Genomic DNA, 23,324 nt, shown 5'->3' on the forward strand with positions numbered 1-23,324 from the left:
TATTTATTATTTTGAATGACGCTTTGTTAAAAATTACTCAATCGACTCGACACAACAACGAATATATTTTTAAAGTTAAAATCGGGAGAAATCCACAATCGCGCACACACTACCACGCGCCACAACGGCACTCGTCGTCGTCGGAGCTCTCAACAATTTTTGCTGGACGGGCGTGGATTCTGGCGACTCGAGCTCTTCTTCTTGCTGCTGGGTTTGCACTCGTCCAAGTCGGGGAAGAGGTCGCCCAGGTCGCTCTTGGACGACGCGACGCAATCGTCGTTCTGTTTGCGTCGCTGCTGATGATGATGGCCACCACCAGCCCTGCTCATGTTGTTGTTGTTGTCGTTGCAGCCCTTGTTGGCCTTCATCATGCCGCAGTCCGCGGCGTCCCTCTCGTTCAACATTATCACCGGTTTGTTCCTCTGCTGATCCTTGGACTTGCAGGGCATCGAGGAGCGCTGATGATGACGCGAGGGACGCGACGCGCCACCGCCACCACCACAGCCGCCGCAGCCCATGTCGCTGGCCTCGCTGTCTGTGTCGCACAGGGCCTTGATGAAGCCGTCCTGGGTGATGCCGCAGTCGGGATACTTTTTGCGACTGGACGATCTTCCACGGCCTCCGCCGCCGCCGCCACAACCACCCGCTGGAGCGGAAGCGCCGCCGCCGCCGTGCGACGACTTGTTGTGCCTCGGCGTCGCTGGCTGCTGTTGCTGTTTGTTGCAGGGGCCGCCCCCGCCGCTGTGCGTGGATTTTTAACCGAAGCATGATGTATCCAAACGTTCGACTTTGTACTTGCTGCTTTTGTGACTCACTTGGACTCGTCCTTGGGCGTGCACTTGAGTACCTTGAGGGCCTCGGCGTTGAGCGACGACACGCCCTTGAGCAGGGCGCGCTGTATCGCGTTCTCGTACTCGGCCCGCTCCCTCGTCAGCCTGATGTTCTCCCTGCGCAGCTCGTACAGCTCCTCCTCCAGCTGCGAACGCAAACGATTAAAGATAAATCCTCCACGTTTCTTTCCTCTCTGTCATCTTCGACATTCTCCACTCACGCAATCGATCGTCTTCTCGAGCTTGTCCTTCTCCTGGAGCAGCTTCTTGTGCTCCTCGACGCTGATGTTGGCAAGCTCGCCGCCGTGCTGTATGCTCTTGCTGTCGTGTACGCTCTTGGCGTCGCCCAGTGGACGGCCCCCGGATTGATGGGCACCGGCGCCCCCCAGCTGATGATGGCTCCTGCTCGACGACTCGGCCTCGGCGAGCTTCTCGCGCAGCTGCATGGACTCGCGGCGGCTCTCCGACAGCTGGTCGTTCCTCGCCGCAAGCTCGCGGCGCATCTTGCACATCTCGTCCTCGGTCTGCCTCAGTCGGCCGTCCACGAAGTAGTAGTCGCGCCTCATGAACTTGATAAAGTCCATGGCGAACAGCTGCCAACCGATTTAATCATACCGATCATCGTTAAAGATCTCGTTATTCGCCGCGTTTTATTTCATATATGTTAATAATTGAAATAATCATCGCCAGAGTCCATTTGATGTTGGGTGAGCGATCGTATTTTTATTTCAATCTTATCGTATAAAAATAGTTATCTTTCTAGCATCGCGTCAAGGCCTGAAGAAGAGTCGAGCCCTGGAACGCGACGAGCCCTTGTTGCAGGTGCGCAGCAACGCGGCCAGAGCTCGGCTGTTCTGACCCTTGTTCAGGAGAAAATTCGCGCTGCTGCGACTCGGCAGATGATTGTATTTCAAGTAATAATAGCCCTGAAAGACGTCGCGAGCCGACTCCGCCCGACGATCGTCCTCGTCCTCGTAGTCGTCGTCGTCGTCGTCGTCGTCGTCGTCGTCGCAGTCCGCCTCGTTATCGTTACTATTAAGCACCTTGATTTGCGACTCGCAGGCGTCGTTCTTATCCTTGAGCCCGGTGATGGCCGACCTCAGGCTGGCCAGCGTCGCCCTGAACAGCTGATCGACTTTCGGGTCTCTGCGCGCGAGGTGCAAACAAAAGTAATTATCTTTTTTTTCCTGTTTTTTTTTTTTCAGTCAATCTCTCGGCCCCCGTTAATTACCCGGTGGTGGCTCCCTTGGCGCCGCTGCACTCCAGTATGGTGCTGACGGCCACGGTCGAGTCGAGATCCTCCTCGGAGCCGTCGGCGTTGGCTTTGGTGGCCATCGATGTGGCGGCAAGGCTGGGCTCGCCGACGCCACCACCAGCACCAGCAGCGGCTGCCGTCGGAGCCATGGAGACGCCGTCCGCCGCTTGACCCGCGACGATCTTCGAGTCTTGCTCCTGGGCCGGCTCGGCGGGCGGCGTCGAGGACGCCTGGGGCTCGCCCGGCGGCGCCTCGTCGTTGCCGCCGCGCAATCTGCGCTCGCGTCGTTGTCGATGATGCTTTCCCGGCGTCGACGATGATTTTTTCCTGCGCTCCACCAGCTCGCTGCCACCACCACCGCCCACGTCGTCGTTGTCGTCGTCGTCGCCGTCGAGGACCGTCGACTCGTCCGGATCGATGATGGTCCTCGCCATTTCTGATGAAAGAGAATCTCTCTCGTGAAAGAGAGGCGAGAAAAAAAAATTGATCGCAACCGATGCCCCGATGCTAACCTTTATCCGTATTTTCACTCATCTCGTTGATTTTTGTCTCGTCGTAACTCTGCCGATATTACGTGTTTGCTATGAAACTGTTGTCGCGCGCGGTCCGAGATTTGAAAATTTTTTGAATCGATACTTGACAATTTGGAAATCATTAACGACGACCGCGACGACGCCCGGAAAAACCAATACTGTCAACAATAGTGCCCTGCGTGACGCAGGATTTGAAACTAGCCGTAGATTGAAACGTCGCTCTTTTGTTCGTCTCTCTTCGTCGAGATTGACAAGTATACAGGTTTGGATGTGTTTGGATGATATATATAGTCGAGTTTTGTGTTTTGGTCATAAATTTATTTAAATAAATAAATATATACATTAAAATTGTGTAATTAAAAGACATGGTTTATGTTGCTAAAGGTATGGCCTTTGTCAAATGATATACCTTTGATTCAAGGTATTTTTGCGAGTTCATCAACCTACTATAAATAATTATTTAACAAAAAAATTGTTACAAAAGATAGTCACATTTATAACTTGAAGAGGCCGGTTTTAATACCTTCTATAAATATTCTTATCTAAACTTAAGAGCTAAATAAAAATACTTTGCGTCTACGCTGTGGTCTTGGGTGGTGGCCTGAAGACACCAACTACGACTGCGTGATCTCTTTCATAAGGCTCCAACGTGATCTGCTCCTGGGGCTTCAATTTGTCAGCGACAAGTTTTTTGACTTCAGCAGCAAACACTGCCTCAGGTTGTGCTGTTGAGTCTATGCAACTGGCCTGAAGAATGAAAGAAAAATCGTTATTCACTGATTCTGATATATTACTTGATAAAGTTCATTTTGTTCCATTTCATTTTGTGATTGTGTGCAGTTTGTGTATTGTTATAATCTTCTATAGATAATAACTTTTAAAAACATACTGCAATTTGCTTTAGCATGCCTGTTCCACCGAATGAAACGTAAGTGGTTTCATTCAGCTCTAGTACATGCACAAAATTATATAAATTTGTTCACGATATTTACCTTGATGGAGATGACGAAGTGTCCTCCGTTTTTCAGGAAATATTGGGAATTGAGTGCAACAATTCTGGCTTGATCGGGCTGAGCAACATCAGCAAAGACTGTGTCTACCAAACCAATCAACATTCTGTATTTGTGTGGATGTCTGGCATCCTCAATAATGGGGATGATGTTTGTCCTCTTTTTGGCAACATTTATGAGATCTCTGCCAGATCTGTGTGAGAATTCAACAGCATACACAAGACCCTCCTAAAAATGACAAATATATATTTAGCAAATATATCAAGGAGTGAAAAATGATTGATATTTTTTTCTTAATTGAATAAAATGTATACAATCTGCGAAATGTTCTGTTAAAGTAGAAAAACAGACATTGTAATAAATTGCAATATTAATCTTGCAGAACTTCGACACCAAACTGGTAAAATGCACCAACTTGGCTCTAATGCCTGCTGACAAAAAATACTTTAAGATGAAACTTACAGGTCCAACAATGTCAGCAACGTGTGAGACTGTAGTTCCAGATGCAGCTCCTAGGTATAAAACTTTGCTACCAGGGCCCATGTGAATTTGATCTACACCACCAAGAATGGCAGCAGCCAACTTTGATCTGAATGGATTCCAAACTCTGTATTCAATTTTGGCACCATTTTCTCCCTGTAAAAATATTTAGAGAATTAATGATTGAATAATAAAAATATAAAATAAGAATAATTTTATGCCATGCAAATGTCTGCAATTAATTTCAATTGCAAGATGCAATGAAGTTCTTGCAAGTACACCTATACTGCAATAACATTTCTCTTGCATGCGGTCTCACTGAGATAAACATAATTGTTTACATCAGCTTCACGCGATGCGTGAATACTTTTGAAAAGTTAAATAAGTTGTAAACTTACATCAACGCTGATTCTCTTCTCTCCGTAGACTTCTGAACCAGGTACCAAGTTAAGAGTGACTAGTGCGTCTTCTTTGCCCTTGGCAATGAAAACTCCCTCATGACGATGGGGCTCAATCACGACGGTTTTGCCTCCCTTGAAGCCACCGCCGCCGCCACCACGACCTCCACGGCCACCGCCTCCGCGGCCGCCACCTCCACGGCCTCCAAAGCCACCTCGGCCACCGCCGCCTCCACGACCTCCAAAACCTCCACGGCCACCGCCGCCACCGCGACCTCCAAATCCACCACGTCCGCCACCGCCTCCGCGGCCACCACCTCCAAATCCACCACGGCCGCCGCCGCCACCACGACCGCCACCGAAACCGCCTGGAGAGAAACCTGAAACAAGAGAAAATTATTTAGCATTTGAAGTCTCTGTGGCAGAGTTGTAAAAATTTTAATTAATTGAATAAAAATTAATTGATTTTCAATTATTCATTATAAATTGAATCAATTTCAATTTATAATTAAAGGATCCTGTATATTTTAAGTGAAAATTGAGTCTCACTTGATGTTTCTGAATATATGGGGTTAAAATCTTCAGACCACATGGACCATGGGTAAATGTAACTTTCATAAATGCATGTGCATTTAAATACGTTAAAATGCACCGGTATGCATGGTTAGGGACTAGAGTGCATGTGAGCATACATATCACCATGTATTTTAGTCCCTGAAGATGCATATCGATGTATATATGAAAGTCACTTTCAAACCATGTGTTTTAAAGAATTCACTCCCAAAATTTCAGACACATCGAGTGATATCCAATTTTCACTGGCAGTTTGTAGCGTCCTTTTAATTAATAATTGAAAATGAATTCAAATACTTTGGTAATTAAATAATTCTTTCAATTAATTCATTGCTACCCTGCTTGATCAAATATATTCGTCTAGAAAAAAATTGTATAAGTCAATTGTGAGCTCCTGTTGAAATGCCGAATCCATAATGGAAGCTGCACTGTGTGAGAGCAACAAGTTACTATCGCAAAATTCCAACACCAAGCTGGTAAAAAACTCCAGATTGGCTCTAATGATTTGCTTTGATTACGTCTAATTCCAAGTTCACATGTTAAATAAATTATTTTAAAATCGTTTCAGCGTACAAGGTTCATCGACAAGTTATTCTTTATATTGAAATATTGTAATTATAGGGAGAACAATTGGTACGTAAGGTTGGAGGTTACCGGCTATCAAATGCACGTGGGCTACCTACTACACGTTGACAGAAACTATTGTTTACTTTGGTTACATTATTGAAAAAAAAGGTACTAGCAGAAATTTCGTAATTTTTTGATCAAATTAAAGCAGCCGAACGTTACGTTTTATTAAACAAGGGTTCACTTATCGCGTGAAAAAAACTCAATCACGTTGTCCGCGCGCGAGGTTAGGAACACCGACACATGGGGGGCCCGGCGCGTGTTAATTATTGCAGGTCTCACCAATTTCAATCGAAACAACAATATAAAATCAATAATTTATAGTGTTACGGATATAAAATATTACAGTGGACAAGTATAAATGTTGTAAAAAGTTACCTGGTTTACCCATTATTATTTTGTCGAAGAGAAGAACTTCGTGAAGCAAGCGAAACGAAAGCTAGTAGAAGCCTGAGAGTCTGTAGAGCAGAGAGAGAGACACAACTGCAGCTTGGCGAAGTCGAATCTCGTGTACTTGTGGGAGAGCGTTACGCCGTGCACGTGTGCGTAGCTAGCACCGAAAGTTTCCGTAGCGCGCCCTCTCGCAGCGAAACGCAGTCGAGACTCGAGCTGTCCTTGTCTAGCGAGCGTCTCGCGGTACTGCGACGTCAATTTCATCGTTGATGGATTTTTCAAATTTTTTTTTCAACGATGTAACAATTTTTAGCTCATAATTTTTTATACGCGATCGATTCTCCAACGATGAGGATTTTTTTAAAAATAATTTTAAGACTTTTATCCACGATTATTTGTAAAATTTATTGCCATTTCGAAGGTTCGTGACAGGAAGTATGAAAATGGTGTGAAATCAGGCTGAATCGCGTAGATGGAGTTCAAAACCGCGCATGCGGGAACGAGAAGCAGACGGCGCAGCGCGGAGCCGCATGAAAAGAGCCTCAAGCGCTCTGTATGATAGAGACTGACTGTTTATATTTTTAAATGTAATTGTGGTACGGTTGCATTTACGATCGAAGATTCAAAATGAAGTGAGTTTTTGATTTGTTGCGCGACATCGTGTGTCTCTTCAACAATCGTTTATTCCACGTTTGTCTTGTGCTTTTGAGTAAAACTCTAGGTTACTCGGCGAATAAATACTTGTTGAATACTTGTTGCTAGAAACTTTATGCCGACAATTGCATGAGCAGCGATTCATTTTTGTTTTCTTTTCAGGATAAGCGTGGACGGTTTGATTGTTTACTTTCCCTATGATTACATATATCCAGAGCAATATGCATACATGCTGGAGCTCAAGCAAGGACTCGATGCAAAGGTGCACTTGACATTAAATTATTTGTGTTTGTTCACTGAGAAGCATTCATACTAATTTTGATTTTCGCTAGGGTCACATACTACTGGAGATGCCTTCAGGTACGGGTAAAACAGTTACCCTGCTATCTCTCATTGTTGCCTACATGATGGAGCATCCGACAGAAATCACAAAGTTGATTTACTGCTCTCGTACAATTCCAGAAATTGAAAAAGTTGTCGAAGAGTTGAAGAAGCTGATAGCTTATATTGAAAAGGAGACCCAAGTCACACCTAATATTATTGGTTTAGTTCTCAGTTCAAGAAAAAATATGTGTATACATCCTGAAGTAAACATTTATTTTCTTACTTTTATCAATTCTATGAGGACTTTTCTTTATCATTGACATTTATGCATAGGTCAGCAAAGAAAGAGAAGGAAAAATCGTTGACAGTCGTTGTCATGCATTAACTGCATCTTATGTTAGAGACAGACACAATTACGATGATTCTGTCCCAGTCTGTAGTTTCTATGAAACATATGACATAGAAGGACGAGAAATGACCATTCCATCAGGTGTATACTCCATTGATGATATGAAAGACTTTGGCAGAGAAAAGAACTGGTGTCCTTACTTTTTGGCTCGTTACACTGTAAGAATTTAATTATTAATTTTAATTCTTGTTCTCAAACCTGACGTTTATTTTCATTGCAGTTAATGAAAGCTCAAATAGTTGTGTACAGTTATCACTACTTATTAGATCCTAAGATAGCGGAAGCAGTATCAAAAGAATTAGCTAAAAGTTCTGTTGTAGTTTTTGATGAGGCCCATAATATAGGTAATAACGAATTTAAAATACATCATTTATAAAACCATATCATCATATTTTAAATATCTTTTTCTTTATAGATAATGTTTGCATAGATTCGTTAAGTGTTAAAGTAAATAGAAGAATAATGGAAAAAAGTTGTGCAAATATAGCCATTTTAGAAAAAACAATTCAAGAGTGAGTTTTCATGGATTTTCTAATTCTTTTATGAAATGCAACAAAATTTCTTTTATTTGTAATTGTTTTCTAGGATGCGCGACGATGACGCGAATAAATTGAAAGACGAATATCATAAACTCGTAGAAGGTCTGAAGGATGCACAAAGTAATCGTGAAACAGATATGGTCCTGGCCAATCCTGTCTTACCCAACGAAATTTTAGATGGTACAACTGCACGACTTTTCATCTAATTTTTAATTTTAATTCACTATATACAATCTCACTATTTCATTATCGCTTCATCATCAGACGTGGTACCGGGCAACATTCGCAAAGCCGAGCACTTCGTGGCCTTCCTCAAACGCTTCGTCGAGTACCTGAAGATGCGACTGCGCATCCAGCACGTCGTGCAAGAAACGCCGGTGACTTTCTTGCGCGACATCCAGACGAAGATCTGCATAGAGCGCAAACCTCTGCGTTTTTGCGCCGAGAGGCTGTCGTCGCTGCTGCGTACCCTGGAGATCAACAACTTGACGGATTTTTCTCCGCTCATACTCGTCTCGCATCTGGCCACGTTGGTGTCGACCTACGTCAAGGGCTTCACCATCATCATCGAGCCGTTCGACGATAAAGCCCCAACGGTGCACAATCCCATACTGTATTTCTCGTGCATGGACTCGTCGATAGCCATGAAACCGATCTTCGACAGATTTCAATCAGTTGTTATTACATCGGGAACTCTGTCACCCTTAGATATGTACCCTAAAATTTTAAATTTCAATCCAGTCGTCATGTCGTCGTTCACTATGACACTGGCTCGGCCGTGTTTATTGCCAATGGTAAGTTCATATATTTTTTTCTAACTCGTTATTGTAGGGTGTATTCCTGTACTAAATTTTACCTATTCCTCAACAGATCGTTTCGAAAGGCAATGATCAAGTAGCCATATCGTCAAAGTTCGAAACTCGAGACGACGTCGCCGTTATCAGAAATTACGGTCAACTGTTGGTAGAATTATCGGCTAACGTACCCGACGGCATCGTTTGTTTCTTCACATCGTACTTGTACATGGAATCCGTAGTAGCAGCTTGGTAAGCGAAACCACTTACCTAAGTCGACCTATTGATTAAGAAAATTTAGATTTTTGCTTGATTGTTCAATCGATACTCGACAGGTACGACCAAGGCATACTCGATCAGATTCAGCGTTACAAGCTCATCTTCATCGAGACGCAAGACGCGGCGGAAACGAGCCTGGCTCTGCATTACTACAACAAAGCCTGCGACAATGGACGCGGTGCCGTTCTTCTGTCCGTCGCTCGTGGCAAAGTCTCCGAGGGTGTGGATTTCGATCATCACTTGGGTAGAGCCGTCCTCATGTTTGGCATACCCTACGTTTACACGCAATCCAGGATACTCAAAGCGCGCCTGGAGTATCTGCGAGATCAATTTGGGGTAAGAATTTTCGAAGCGATTGAAATTCATTTTTCAAAATTTTTATTTTCATCAATTTATGATTTCCCATTTAGATCAAGGAAAATGATTTCCTTACGTTCGACGCCATGAGGCACGCAGCTCAGTGCGTCGGTCGCGCTATCAGAGGAAAAACCGATTACGGTATTATGGTTTTCGCCGATAAGAGATTTTCGAGGATCGATAAGAGGAGCAAGTTGCCAAAGTGGATACAGGAGTATCTCACGGATGGTCTCTGCAACTTATCAACAGAGGAAGCTGTACAGATTTGCAAGCGATGGTTGCGACAAATGGCTCAGCCGTTTTCCCGGGAAGACCAGCTTGGTCTGTCTCTCCTAACGCTCGAGCAATTACAGAACAAGGAAAAGGAAAAGCTCGATCAGATGGCTCGAGAAAACTAACGAGGTTTATAGTTTTGTTTTATCTTTTTGTTTGTTTTTTTGAGATTCGACGTAATTCTTTGAAAATAATTAGCTTATGTACAAATACTTATATATTTTGTATAGAAATAAAGCGTTGAAATGATTTTCAACCATAGTAATTGCGTGAAAATAGCTTTTTTCAAAATATATTTAAAAAATTTTAGTAACAAAGTATGGTAGTGAATCATCAACATTGTAACAGTGTAAAAATACAGCTCATATATTATAACTATAAATACTATAAGTAATTGCATTATCACCAACGCACGACAATTAAATCACCCTCGTCTATAAGGTAATAATTAAGATCTTGAAGTGGTTTATCCAACGGTATTTCATCGTCGGAAACCTTGAAAATAAATTATTTATTAGTACAATTATTTGTAGGACAATCGTATTATGTTAAAAATGAACAATTTTATTTACCTTAGGTCGAATGAATGAGAGAGTCGGAAGTTTACCATTAAGTCTAAACAGTCTTTGAACAATACCCATTAGTTTCTGTACATCCATATTTTTCAGTAACTTTTTCTTTACTGGTGGAAAATTAGGAATATCAGGGCATATAAACTCCACCGTTATAACATTTGACGACAACTGCGTATTTTTTACAGCATCTGAAGTGTCCGGCACTCCGTATTCTAAAAATACATTAGTTCTTCATTAATAAATTGAATCTAAAAATAATAGCAAAATAATGAAGTTACATACTTTCTGCAAGCGCAGGAAACCTTGGATGATTCAAAATAAATTCATCTTTTGGCAGATTCTGTTTTTCCATAGTTTTCCATACTTTGGAGTATAGTTTTAAGTAATCATACTCAGCTCCCCTCCTCTCAGAAGGAAGTATTTCTGTTCCATTAAAATATTTTAAACTTGATATCCTAGCTACAACTAATTGCATTGAAGTGTCAACATTATGCTCTTTTAAAATGGGATTCTCTCGAAATTTAAGATCTTCAAGGTGATTTAACTTTTCTAGTTCACTAATTGATCTCCACTAGAATCATTATAAATTTTGTTTTATAGAGATTATTATTGTTGATAATTTTTCAAGTTACCTCTGCTATATTATTGTTTGAAATATGTAGCTGTGTCAAACAAGGAAAAAGTTCTGTTTTATCTGTTTGATTAACTGTAGGAAATTCAATTTTTTCAATTTGGTTGGAGTTCACATTAAGATTTCTTAAACTAAAAAAAAAATAACTGGTAAGTATACATAATGATTATTTTAGTATCATAGAAATTGAAAATAATACTGACCTAGGGAGCTTTCCTAACTTTAAGATTTCATTCCAGTCTGATATAAGATTATGTTCTAATGATAAATCTGTCAATTGGTCAAGTTTTGAAATACTCTTGATATCACTGATACTTTCGATCAAATTATATGAAACCACCAAATCTTCTAAAGAAGAAAACGCACTTAAGCAGCAGGATATATCGAACCAATTGTACTTCATTCTTCCCATGGTTAAATGAGTGAGTTTTAAAAATGCATCTCTGTAATTATCCATTTGATTTTCTACAGGTAATTGATTTTCACTAAAAAAGTTGAAAGAATGTTATAAATATCATTCTGATTGATATTATTTAAAAATTAAAATGTAATAATTAACCTTATGTTAAGATTTTTCAAATACTGCAGTTGAAAGCAAATTTCAGCTACAACTTTCCAAGAATTAATGAGATTGCGAGACAAATCCAATTCATGAATCATGGGGCACAAAGTAGCCAATTCGTTAGGGCAACCTGCACTGCTCACAAGCTTGTCTCGCAAGCACACAACCCTGAGCTGATCAAATGTACTTTGCTTTCTATTGACTTCTGAAAAACCAACCATTTCAACAAAGGGTGCATTGAAAGACTTTTGTACGATGGCTATAGTGTCTCTGTCGATTCCAGCCAGTTCATCGTCCACAAAGCCATAGCGAGACTTTATCATCTCTGGACACGAAAAGCCATAATTTGCTTTTGCAGGCCTTATGAAAGAGCCTGATGTCCTGTGCCTGCAAAACGGTTTATAATTCATAAATAACAATTCTTCTACGTCATTGGAGGGTAAGTTTTTAAAGACGTACCAGGTCTCAAAGTATTTGATTCCCTCATAAATTCCATTATGCTTCCCTCGAGTATGATCGTCCCAATCGATTCCCAACCATTCGCCTGGCGTGACGCCTACCGCTCCCACGTATTTCACCGTGCCAATGTAACCATCGCTTTCGATTCTGTCACCAACGCGACTCTTGGTTTCCATAATTTTTCTGCGATTAATTTGAATGAATCAAAGTCGGCGGAGCGTAAAAGTCGAATCATAGATTCGCAAGCGTGAAAACTCTCGGTCGCGGGATTTTCTATCAAAAGCTCTCGTTGATCGCGGCACTCGCACTGCTCTGCGTAACTTCGATCGAGCCACCGACGTGCGAAAGCGACATTTGACACGAGGGCCAAAACTCGGAGCTTTTTCCCTCGGGGAAAAGAACGACACCCTTCTTTGAGTTTTATACACAATGAAAACAAAGCCTCGCTCGACGCAGCGGTAAAAACCTAACCTTCTGCTCGCAGCTGCACTGACTTGACTATGTACACATAATATAAATATGTATACAAATGCACAGCTGACGTTTTCTTCTCGCAGTAGAATATTGGTGTTACATAGCGCGAGGCAGGCGCAAAGATTGCAAAGCACCGAGGAGTCGACGGTCAACACTCGGCAGGCGTTTCTTTCGCTGCTGCACTTCCAGTACCAAAATTGTCCTAGATATTATTCAGTACAAGGAGGAGCCAAGACGAAAATAAATAAATAAATAAATAGTAATTCTTCACACTCGATCATCGTCATCTCGAGTTCGAAGCTTAAACTGTATCGCGCATAATACATTAAGTATGCGAGAATTTAGATATGCAATACCTCCTATATAAGGATACGTAATACGCGTTTAATACGTAATATTTATTTACGTGCGAATCCGACAACGTCTCATTACGAACTCAAACACATGATGCATAATATTATAGACGTATCGTTCAGAAGCTGTCCTTTTTTATAAAAAAAAAATACTTCTCGCGATGCGGGATGACAAAAAAAAATGATTTTTCCGCCTCGTCATCTTACACGTATGAAGTCGATTTTCTTCTTCCTCCTGCCGCGGCTAGCACACACACACACACGGCAATTTGTCGCGTTTTCATGACACTTAACAACAAAATTCTGCTCTCACCTGGTTCTTTGTCCACGAAAATTCGCTTCCGCACAAAAGTTGCTTGATATTAATATCATAAACGCGATTTATATAAAAAAAAAGGACCGCTAGATGTGTTTGAAGTATTAATAAAGGAGTTGCTATCGTAATTTTATGGAGGAAATCGTAGTGCATAAAATGCAGGTATTAAAAATATTGCATTCAATCTTAAAAATCAGCTTATATCAAGAAATTCGGACTAAAATTTCTCTATACATCATGTCTATAGTCTACTAGTACGGGTTATATTACGTCTAGCGTGACATGCCGGAAAATTTAATAGAAACTAAATACATAATTTTAGAGAGTACATAGAAATATTATAATTATCAATATTTTTTCAATAAAATAATCAAAACTTATTTTCTCAAACTTATTTATTTGAATTATAAAAAAATATGCAAATTTAACATTTATATAACACCAAACATAATCAAAAGTTACTGCAAGTGTACTAATGAGGTTTAGAGCTTTGGAGTGTAGCTGTCAAGCAAATGTGATATAAATCTTCGTTCGTCAGCTGCTCAAGGATCATTTCGCAGATCTCCAGTGGTAATCGTTTGTGAATCAACTCCCAGAAAGGATCTAGAGCCCAGTGCAGAAAAAATCCTCTTGATAATTTCTCACACAGATGCAAATCACAAAGTTTATAATAATTTTTGTATAAATCGTAAGGCAACCGGAACTTCCAGTAGTCTGTGTACGTGAGTAGTTTTTCCGCCTTTTCGGGTCGCAGCCGAGTCAGATCGTAGAGCGACACACTCGAACTTATCATCACTTTTTTTGTGTCTATATACGCCACCTCCTTCCCCTCATCATACCAACCAGACTTTTTGAGTTCGTCCGACTTCTCAAACAATCCATATTTTTCGAAAAATTTCATAACCGTCAGGACGTCGCTCCGATCCAATTGATACCCTCTTTTCACTATGAGCTCGACAGCAGACAAAGCTCTAGAAGCTAGTTGGAATCTATATCCTACTAGTGGAAGTGGATCATATTTCCACGAATTAAATCTCTTGGCAAAATAAATTTCAGTGGGAAAAACGAAGTTAGACAGATCAGCGCCATGTTCGAAGAGAATATCGATGCCATCTGGCCTGAGTCTGGCCACGGCCCATTGTAGGGGTGTCCGACCCAACTTATCTTTAGCGTCGACCATTACAAGCTGCTGTTTTTCGTCGCAGATCTTGAAGAATAGATCAATCGAACTCGAATCCGAACCCATAGGCAGCCGATGGTAGAAATGATGCAGAGCTGTCCATCCCTCCTCGTTGGCCAAGTTCGGATTGGCGCCTTTCCTCAACAGAAATTCAATCATTTCCTTGTTTTCCCATTTTACGGCTATATGTAGCGGTGTGTTGCCCAACTTATCTCGGGCGTCGATCTGCACTGGTTGGTATTTTTCGTTGTTGAGCTCGAATAACGTCTTCGCCAAGTTATGAGCAAAGTAAGTCCTCGTAACAGTATCAGTGTAGTTACCACTAAAGCTCAAATTTTGACAAATCATATGCAGAGGCGTCGACCCGTCCTTGTTGACTAAATTCGGATCAAAATCTATTCTACGAAGCAATTCGACCATCATATTCTTTCCATGTTTCAGAGCCAAGAACAGCGGCGGATCAAATGAGCTCGATTTTTCAAGAAGACAATTGAGGTCCTGTCCATGTTCAAGAAATTTTTTGATGACATAGTCAAAGCCAAACTCGCAGGCCACATGAAAATGCGTATGTCCGAACTCGTCGGTGTAATTCACCTCGTATTTGTCGTATATTGTAAAAAGATGGTAGACGATACCCACGTGCCCGACTCTAGCCGCATGATGCAATGGTGTAGTGCGACGGGACGATGGCTTGCCGTCTATATCAACTTCGGGCTTGTCCTTGTATCCGCTGTGAATCACGAAGATGAAGAACTCACAAAATTCACGGTTAGGCTTTCCTTTAAAATTGTTAATGGAATCCAAAAGAAGACACTCAATTTCTTCGGTCCGAAAAATCTCCTGGAGATTAGGATATTCGTGAACCCAATGACTTAGTAAAGGTTCAATTTTTCGGAGAAATTCGTGTCGCTCGCCTTCGTCCTCCCAATTGATATTTTTTCGCCAGCTCTTCAATCTTTCTATTTTTTTTTTGCTATTCAAATTTTCAACGACTGCGTCGTTGGACGTGGCCATTTTTCTGCCCTCTCACACACAGCACACAATTGTTTGTAATTAAGAATATTTTTTAATTAACAAAAATTACTCGATGAAAACGACACGATCTTTTTCTGTTCACGCTGCGGCGTCGTAACCTGAACTGAAATTACATGCACCACGATCTATATAGAAAGTGAGAACAGATGGTCGCAGCTAGGAGAGATACAATTAAAGCAGCGCGAGCTATGTACAGTTATTGGAAGTAAAATACGTAGTGGAGGCTGCTCGCTTCCCACTGGATTTACACTTTCTAATCATTACCGAATTCAAAGAGACTCTGACTTCACATGTGGTAAAACAAGAGGAAACAAAGAAACAGATAGAAAGAGAGACGAGAGAGTTTGAGAGGCAACTTGGATAAATAATGTTACGTAGAAGTTGCAATAAGCTGCTGTTACTCTCTCCTCGTTGATGCCGTTAAAATATCTTTTATGCAATAGTATGACGAAAAATGTCTTTTTTCGCACATTTTTTAGTGCGCAAAAAGCGTTTTTGGACACTTGTGTGCGGTAAAATGTCCCATTTTGGACACGGGTGTGCGGTAAAACGCCTCATTTAAATGAACGTATTTTTCGCCTACTATTGCATAAAATTTTGTATGCAACACGTGCCCAGCTTTTTGCGCACAGTTAGCGGAAAAAACACTCACTCGTGCCGGCATAGCCGAAACTCGTGTCATTTTCCGCACACTCGTGCCCAAAAACGCCTTTTGGGCACTTGTTACATAAATAACTATTATGCAATAGTAGGCGAAAAATACGTTCACTTAAATGAGGCGCTTTACCGCACACAAGTGTCCAAAAACGCTTTTTGCGAACTAAAAAATGTGCGAAAAAAGACCTTTTTCGTCATACTATTGCATAAATAACTATTGTGCCATTCGATTGAGCTACACACACACACATTCCCGCATATAGAAACTATGCGCGCCAAGTTAACACCGCCGAGGCGTTTTTTAATACGTAATCTATATATTACGCGTTGAATGAGTCTCGCGCTAAAAGTTCTGGCCTCTGGAAAACCGATGACTAAAAAAAAAAAAATAAATTTATTATATATTTACAAGGTATATATATTAGGGTGTACCCCTTTTTTAAATATTTTGAATAAAAAGAATAAAATAAAATATATCTCGGGAGCCGAGTGAAAAACTGTAAGATGGTATATTTTTGCAGGTTTGTGCACAACATGGGTGCTGAAATCAAAAATTTTCAGCTCGGAGTAGCATGAGGCAAATAAATACTAATTTGGAAATGAAAAGCTTTGCGATTTTTTTTCTCCCATAGGAAGGGTTTGGCGAAAAATTTTCTTTGAACAAAAAGTGCTTAATTTTGATCAAAGAATGTGTGAATTTTTTCAGATTTTTTTGGACCATTTTTGGATTTTTGGAAACATTGACGAACGCCAAAAATCCAAAAATGGTCCAAAAAAATCTGAAAAAATTCACACATTCTTTGATCAAAATTAAGCACTTTTTGTTCAAAGAAAATTTTTCGCCAAACCCTTCCTATGGGAGAAAAAAAATCGCAAAGCTTTTCATTTCCAAATTAGTATTTATTTGCCTCATGCTACTCCGAGCTGAAAATTTTTGATTTCAGCACCCATGTTGTGCACAAACCTGCAAAAATATACCATCTTACAGTTTTTCACTCGGCTCCTGAGATATATTTTATTTTATTCTTTTTATTCAAAATATTTAAAAAAGGGGTACACCCTAATATATATATATCTGGTACATGCCTTGTAAATACAAGGTATATACATTCTATATACCTGGCATATACCTTGTGGAAACCTATTTTATATTTCTTGCTTTCTCCAAAATTCTTACAAAACCCTGACTATACCGAGCGAGCGTAAGCGAGCGAGGTAATTCGCTAGTATTTATTAACGTACGAATCCGATAACATCTTGTTACGAACTCACACGCATGATGCATAATATTAGAGACGTATCGTTCAGAAGCGGTCTCCTTTTATGACAAAAAAAAAATTACTTCTCACGATGCGTGACAATATATTAACGCGACGACAAAAAAGAAAATGATTTTTCCACTTCGTCATCTTACACGTACGAAGTCGATTTTCCTCCTCCTCCTCCAGCCGCGGCTCGCGCGCTTACACACACACACACACACACACACACACACACGGCAATTTGTTCATCGCACAACGACTTGCAGAAAAATTCTGCTCTCCAACGCGCGGATAATAATACACATGATGCAGTTTTATTACGACGATCGAAGCGGAGTCGTCGTCGTCGTCGTCGTCGTAAAAGAGGAGCGCAGTTAAATTATATCAATAGCATGCCGAGCTATCCAGTTTTGTCGCGGTCTCTGCGAGGATCGCGCGTACTACTACGCATTTTCCATATAAACAACTGATACGCGTGTGCAAGTAACGCGCGCGAAAAGCACCACAACACGATGGCGATGATCTTGTTTTGGCTGGGCGCGATCGCCCTGGCGATCTACGCCTACCTGAAGCTCTGGGTGTTCACCTACTGGAAGAGGCGAGGCGTGCCGCACGACGAGCCCCTCGTGCCCTTGGGCAACATGCTGCCGTCCCTGCTCGGCAAGGCGTCGTTGGGTAATTACCGATCTCTTGATTCTATTGTTTTTTTTTTATTTTTTATTTTTATCTTTTGACTCGAGCCGAAATGTGACCATTACAAATCGCCATCGAATCGAGGGGTGTTGACCAGCAAGAATGTGCTTCATTTTCTTCGAAAAATTTATTGAATTTTTAAAAAATTTAAACATTGATACATTATGAGATAACATTAAAGAAAATCGAGATTTTCATAAAATAAATTTTATACGTTCTTCAAGTTTTGGAAGCCTGAGCGATGTATCGAATTCATGTGCTTTTTGAGATTGGCCTTGCTTAGGAATTCCTTTTTGCAAATACGCACGACTGTCTGATTTGGTTGTGCACAGATTCCATGTGGAGCTTCAGACGATCCTTTCGTTTGAAAGTCCTTTCGCACGTATGACACGGATAATTGACACCATTGTGCATCTTCTCAATATGTTTTTTGAGATTTGCTTTTAGTGTGAATGCCTTTCCGCACATATCGCACGTATATGTGACACCATTGTGTACTGCATCGACGTGGACTTTGAGTTCATATTTGCGCTTGAACGTCGTTTCACATACATGGCATGCATATGTGATACTATTATGCATCGCATCCATATGGTTTTTGAGACTGCGTTTGTGGACGAACATTTTTTCACAATTATCACATGCATGCGTAATTTTATTGTGCACGGAATCGATGTGGATTTTGAGACTTCCCTTTTCTGTGAATGTCTTTTCACATTTATTGCATGCGTACGCAACACCATTGTGCAACGCATTGATATGTCTTTGGAGACTCTCTTTTCGTGAAAATGACTTTTTACATTTATTACATTCATAAGTGACACCATTGTGTACTGCATCGATGTGGAATTTTAGTTCAAATTTGCGCTTGAACGTTTTTTCACACGCATCGCATGCGTGTGTGATACTATTATGCATCGCATCCATGTGGCATCTGAGGTTACCTTTAGTTGAGAATGTCTTTTCACAAATATCACATGCGTATGTAATTTTATTGTGCGCGGAATCCATGTGGACTTTAAGATAAGCCTTTGAGCAGAATGTTTTTGGGCACATATCGCATGCATGGCTCACACCATTGTGCATCGCATTGATATGTCTTTGGAGACTATCTTTTCGTGCAAATGACTTTTTACATTTATCACATTCATAAGTGACACCATTGTGTACTACATCGACGTGGAATTTGAGTATATTTTGGTACTTGAACGTTTTTCCACACACATCGCATGCATATGTGATACTGTTATGCATCGCATCCTTATGATTTTTGAGACTGCGTTTGTGGAAGAAGGTTCTTTCACAAATATCACATGCATGCGTAATTTTATTGTGCACGGAATCCATGTGGATTTTGAGGCTGTCCTTTCGTACAAATGACTTTCCACATTCATTACATTCATAAGTGACCCCATTGTGCATCGAGGCAACGTGCATTTGGTGATTACCTTTAAATGAAAATGTCCTGTCGTACATTTGACACGAGTGTAATGATTTGACATGCCTGTTGAGACTACTCTGACTTGACAATTTCTTTCCGCATATTTTACATGGGTGGATTGTTTTACTATTCATCGAACCGATGCATCTTTTGACTTTATGTACTTTGTAAGGCATTTTTGTGATTTTTCTTCTTTCATTCTGCTTGTTGAGTTCACGGTCGAAATTCACATTCGATTCTTCTACAGAGCCATCGGGAAATTCCTGTTTTACTTCCTTCGTGGGTTCCATTTTAATTATATTTCGAGTTCCATAATCATCGCTATATTTCGCGAGTTGTTGAGAATCGTTGTCAAATTTTTTAGCTTTTAATAAATCCATAAAAGGCTTGACATCTTCACATTCAACGACTACTTCCACATCATGGTCAAATTCAGTTCCATGGTTTACGTCACATTTTCGAAGAGTACAGGTCTATCGAAGAAATGAAAGCTACGTGAGATCTTTCTTACAAAAACAACGATACAAGTAACCCGTAATTATCATCACTTACCGAATATTCTTGTGGAAATGGTAGGCGTTGGTAGTTTTTCAGATCGGGTTTCTCGTCGCAATCATTTTCACTGTGGGACACATCGCTAGGCTCCTCTTTTACTCTGAAATAACCTCGATCAGATAAAGTAATTCGTTGTAATTATAGATATCGTTATAATTTCATTCTCGTGCAATCCAAATTACCTAACGGCTCCTGTGAATAAAGCACTGGATTCCATGAGTTTTTTGTCGCTTGAAATTTTAACTAATTTTACAACAATGAACCGAGAGGGAAAACTTTTATGATCTACACGTGCGTTAACTCGGAACGTGACCTTACGCCTTGTTTATCATGATGATATAACGAAGAGCTATGTATAGCTGAGTTTCGCATAGACGCAGTTTTTCAAAATGTCAGTCAGTCATCCCGCGCAATACGAAATTTCGATAAAGTTTATCAATAAAAATTAGGCAAATTCGAATCATTATTATATTTATATCAATGAAGAAATAACTAAATATTTTTCGCTCTTAAAATATACCGATATCCGCGACATAGGTGACACCGTGAAGGCCTCGTACGAGCGTCACAAGCACCGGCCGTATCACGGCATCTACATGTTCCATCAGCCGATCCTCGTGATCAACGAGCCCGACCTCATCAAGCACGTGCTCATCAAGGACTTCAACAAGTTTCGCGATCGGGGCCTCTATCACAACGAGCAGGTCGATCCGCTGTCGGCCAATCTGTTCTTCTTGCCGGGCGAGAAGTGGCGCCAGCTCAGGTCCAAGCTGTCGCCGACCTTCACCTCGGGCAAGCTCAAGCAGATGTATCCGCTGCTGCGCGAGATCGGCGACGAGCTGGCCAAGGTGGCCAGGCTCGAGGTCGAGCGCAGCCCCGTCGTCGAGCTGAAGGATCTCATCGGCAGGTAATAATGGATAAATCGACGAAAATTTTTTGTTTCAAGTAAAATTAAAGAATTGATAAAAATGAAACAACAAATGCGATTTGAAAGTTTGAGTTCAAAGTATAAATTTTATTCACATTTTTTATTGCGATTGATCGACACTTTGAGCCGAGCTCGGGCCCGTATTAGCCGCCAAGCATATACGCCACAAATCTTCGTTCGACAGCTGCTCGATGATCGTGTCGCAGCAGAGAATCGGCAATCGGTAGCGCGCCAGCTCCATAAAAGGATCCATTGCTCAGCCGTGGAAAAATCCCCTCGCACAGATGCAGCTCGCAAACGTCTTTGAGTCCTTCGGGGAGGCTGCACGAAATTCTCGAGCACGCCAACTCGTCGTAGTCCGAATACTTCAGGCGAGTTTCGCCGCCTCTTTGGGTCGTAACTGGATCAAGTCGTAAAGCACCATCGGAACTATCATTATCTTTTGGCTTCTTTCGCGAACTCCTCGTTATCGTACCAACGATTTTTAATGTCCTCCGGTTTCTCGTACAATTTCCACTTTCCGAATACGTTCATAATCGTTATGGCATCGCTACGGTCCAGCTCGTATCCTCGTTTTTCTAGGCACTCAGCGACGTTCAGAACACCGGACGCTAATTTCAATTAGAACGAGGCATGTGTGCCGATGCGTATTAAGTCGTTTGACCAACGATTCGAACCCGTACCAACACGCGCACGCTGAGTGCAGATGCGGAAGCAAGCGAGCGCGACAGAGACAGAGATACATGAGTCATTAAAGTGTTCGGTAGAAGCGAGCTGTTCTGAATAACTTTTCGTATTGTGTCGCGGCGGCACTGCTATTATTGAAGTTTCAATACTGCGAAAAAATACGTATACTTGTCCGATCAATGATTTCTTTAGGATTCGTTTCACTTATATTATAGTTGTCATGTTTTTCAATTTTTGTTCGTCACATTAAATTCTCAAGTTATCCTATAGGGTTTAAATTTTTAGCTCGTATTCGCTTTCTCATCATCCCTATATATCACGCGCTATGTATATTGCAGATACACGACCGACAGCATATCGTCCATCGCCTTCGGCTTCAACTGCAACAGCCTCGACGATCCTGGCAGCGACTTCAAGCGCTACGGGCGCAAGGCCATCGAGAACAGCCCGGTGCGCCAGGGCCTCGGCATGTTCGCGCCTGTCGTGCTGGACGCGCTGCGCGTGCCCCTCTTCTATCCGGACGTGATCGACTTCTTCACGAGCACGTTTCGCGACATGATGGAGCGACGCAGACGCGATCCCGGTAGGCGAGACTTTCTCAGTCTGCTGATTCAGCTCATCGACACGGGCGTGATCGAGGCCGACGAGAAGGTAATCGGTAACGGTAATTGCAACGACTCGGCGAAGCAGCCACAGCAGCAGCAGGAAAAGTCCGACGACGGACGTATCAGCGTGGCCCAGGCCCAGGCCCAAGCCTTCGTCTTCTTTCTCGCGGGCTTCGAGACGACCTCGTCCACGGTGACCTACTGCCTGTACGAGCTGGCGCTGCGACCCGAGCTGCAGGATCGCCTCTACGAGGAGCTGCTCGCCGCCTCCAAGCTGCCCGGCGGTTTCACCTACGAGAGGATAATCAACGAGCTCGAGTATCTGCACATGGTCTTCAACGGTAATGAGCAATTATATAACTATATGAACTACGATAGAAACGGAGAAGGGATAATTTTCGTCTTTGTCGGGGGGGACAGAGACTCTGAGGAAGCATCCGTCGGTGCCGTTCCTGAATCGCGTCTGCATCGAGGACACGCGACTGCCCGGCACCGATCTCAAGCTGCAGAAGGGCCAGGCCACGATGATCTGCGTGAGCGGGCTGCATCGCGACCCCGACATCTTTCCGGACCCCGACCGATTCGATCCCGAGCGATTCACCAAGGAGGCGGTAGCAGCGAGGAATCCCTACGTCTATCTGCCGTTCGGCGACGGTCCCCGAGTCTGCATAGGTGAGCGACTCGATTATATATAAAATATATACCGTTTCGTTTTTCTGCGTATTTATTACATGTATTTACGTTGGTATGACATTATAGGTACGCGATTCGGCGTGCTGCAGTCGAAGATAGCGCTGATCAGCCTGCTGATGAACTTCAGGATCACGACGTGCGACAAGACGCCCATACCGATCGGCTACTCCAAGTGCGCCGTGGTCCAGGCCCCCGAGGGCGGCGTCTACGTGAAATTCGAAAAGAGAAATAAATGATGAAAGATTCTCGTGTCTCTTGACTTATACTTTATTTTGAATCCATTACATATCCCTTGCGCCCTCGTAATTTATTCCCTCGTAAGGAAAATAGTCAAGAAGACTATTGGAAATGCAGTTTTGATTTGGTTTGCCGTTATACGTTTTTATCTTGTCTATTGACAAATCGTCCTAAATGTTAACGAACGATGAATCCGCTCGATTGGTATGAATCATTTTCTCATATTAGCTCCGCATAAATTTCCTATAAGAAA

At 42.0% G+C, this 23,324-nt stretch overlaps 5 protein-coding genes across 5 annotated transcripts; 2 read left to right on the forward strand and 3 right to left on the reverse strand.

The window, feature by feature from the left end:
• Positions 1 to 2,914: 2,914 nt before the first annotated feature.
• On the reverse strand, positions 2,915 to 6,239 carry LOC106654843 (rRNA 2'-O-methyltransferase fibrillarin). The gene is made up of 5 exons (XM_014374921.2): positions 6,085 to 6,239; positions 4,507 to 4,886; positions 4,091 to 4,264; positions 3,611 to 3,856; positions 2,915 to 3,365 (listed from the first exon to the last, which is right to left on the reverse strand). The coding sequence occupies exons 1-5, from the start codon at positions 6,095 to 6,097 to the stop codon at positions 3,195 to 3,197; spliced, it is 984 nt and encodes a 327-aa protein (XP_014230407.1). The 5' UTR covers positions 6,098 to 6,239; the 3' UTR covers positions 2,915 to 3,194.
• Positions 6,240 to 6,635: 396 nt separating this feature from the next.
• Positions 6,636 to 9,920, forward strand: LOC106655087 (TFIIH basal transcription factor complex helicase XPD subunit). Its single transcript, XM_014375294.2, has 11 exons — positions 6,636 to 6,731; positions 6,916 to 7,015; positions 7,086 to 7,340; positions 7,411 to 7,644; positions 7,707 to 7,830; positions 7,902 to 7,998; positions 8,072 to 8,205; positions 8,290 to 8,819; positions 8,896 to 9,071; positions 9,155 to 9,434; positions 9,509 to 9,920. The coding sequence occupies exons 1-11, from the start codon at positions 6,727 to 6,729 to the stop codon at positions 9,851 to 9,853; spliced, it is 2,280 nt and encodes a 759-aa protein (XP_014230780.1). The 5' UTR covers positions 6,636 to 6,726; the 3' UTR covers positions 9,854 to 9,920.
• A 73-nt stretch (positions 9,921 to 9,993) lies between these two features.
• Positions 9,994 to 12,468, reverse strand: LOC106655348 (tubulin-specific chaperone E). Its single transcript, XM_014375684.2, has 7 exons — positions 11,956 to 12,468; positions 11,494 to 11,883; positions 11,138 to 11,419; positions 10,936 to 11,065; positions 10,586 to 10,874; positions 10,301 to 10,515; positions 9,994 to 10,223 (listed from the first exon to the last, which is right to left on the reverse strand). The coding sequence occupies exons 1-7, from the start codon at positions 12,129 to 12,131 to the stop codon at positions 10,131 to 10,133; spliced, it is 1,575 nt and encodes a 524-aa protein (XP_014231170.1). The 5' UTR covers positions 12,132 to 12,468; the 3' UTR covers positions 9,994 to 10,130.
• Positions 12,469 to 17,549: 5,081 nt separating this feature from the next.
• On the forward strand, positions 17,550 to 23,087 carry LOC106656787 (probable cytochrome P450 6a14). Its single transcript, XM_014377939.2, has 5 exons — positions 17,550 to 17,907; positions 20,459 to 20,828; positions 21,875 to 22,482; positions 22,562 to 22,813; positions 22,901 to 23,087. Exons 1-5 carry the CDS (start codon positions 17,745 to 17,747, stop codon positions 23,068 to 23,070), a joined length of 1,563 nt encoding a protein of 520 aa, XP_014233425.1. The 5' UTR covers positions 17,550 to 17,744; the 3' UTR covers positions 23,071 to 23,087.
• On the reverse strand, positions 17,928 to 20,446 carry LOC111694481 (zinc finger protein draculin-like). Its single transcript, XM_023462895.1, has 3 exons — positions 20,104 to 20,446; positions 19,919 to 20,021; positions 17,928 to 19,839 (listed from the first exon to the last, which is right to left on the reverse strand). The coding sequence occupies exons 1-3, from the start codon at positions 20,136 to 20,138 to the stop codon at positions 18,205 to 18,207; spliced, it is 1,773 nt and encodes a 590-aa protein (XP_023318663.1). The 5' UTR covers positions 20,139 to 20,446; the 3' UTR covers positions 17,928 to 18,204.
• Positions 23,088 to 23,324: the final 237 nt, after the last annotated feature.

The sequence above is a fragment of the Trichogramma pretiosum genome, unplaced genomic scaffold, assembly GCF_000599845.2.
Source record: "Trichogramma pretiosum strain Unisexual culture from Peru unplaced genomic scaffold, Tpre_2.0 scaffold1, whole genome shotgun sequence".
Taxonomy (NCBI): Eukaryota; Metazoa; Arthropoda; class Insecta; order Hymenoptera; family Trichogrammatidae; genus Trichogramma; species Trichogramma pretiosum.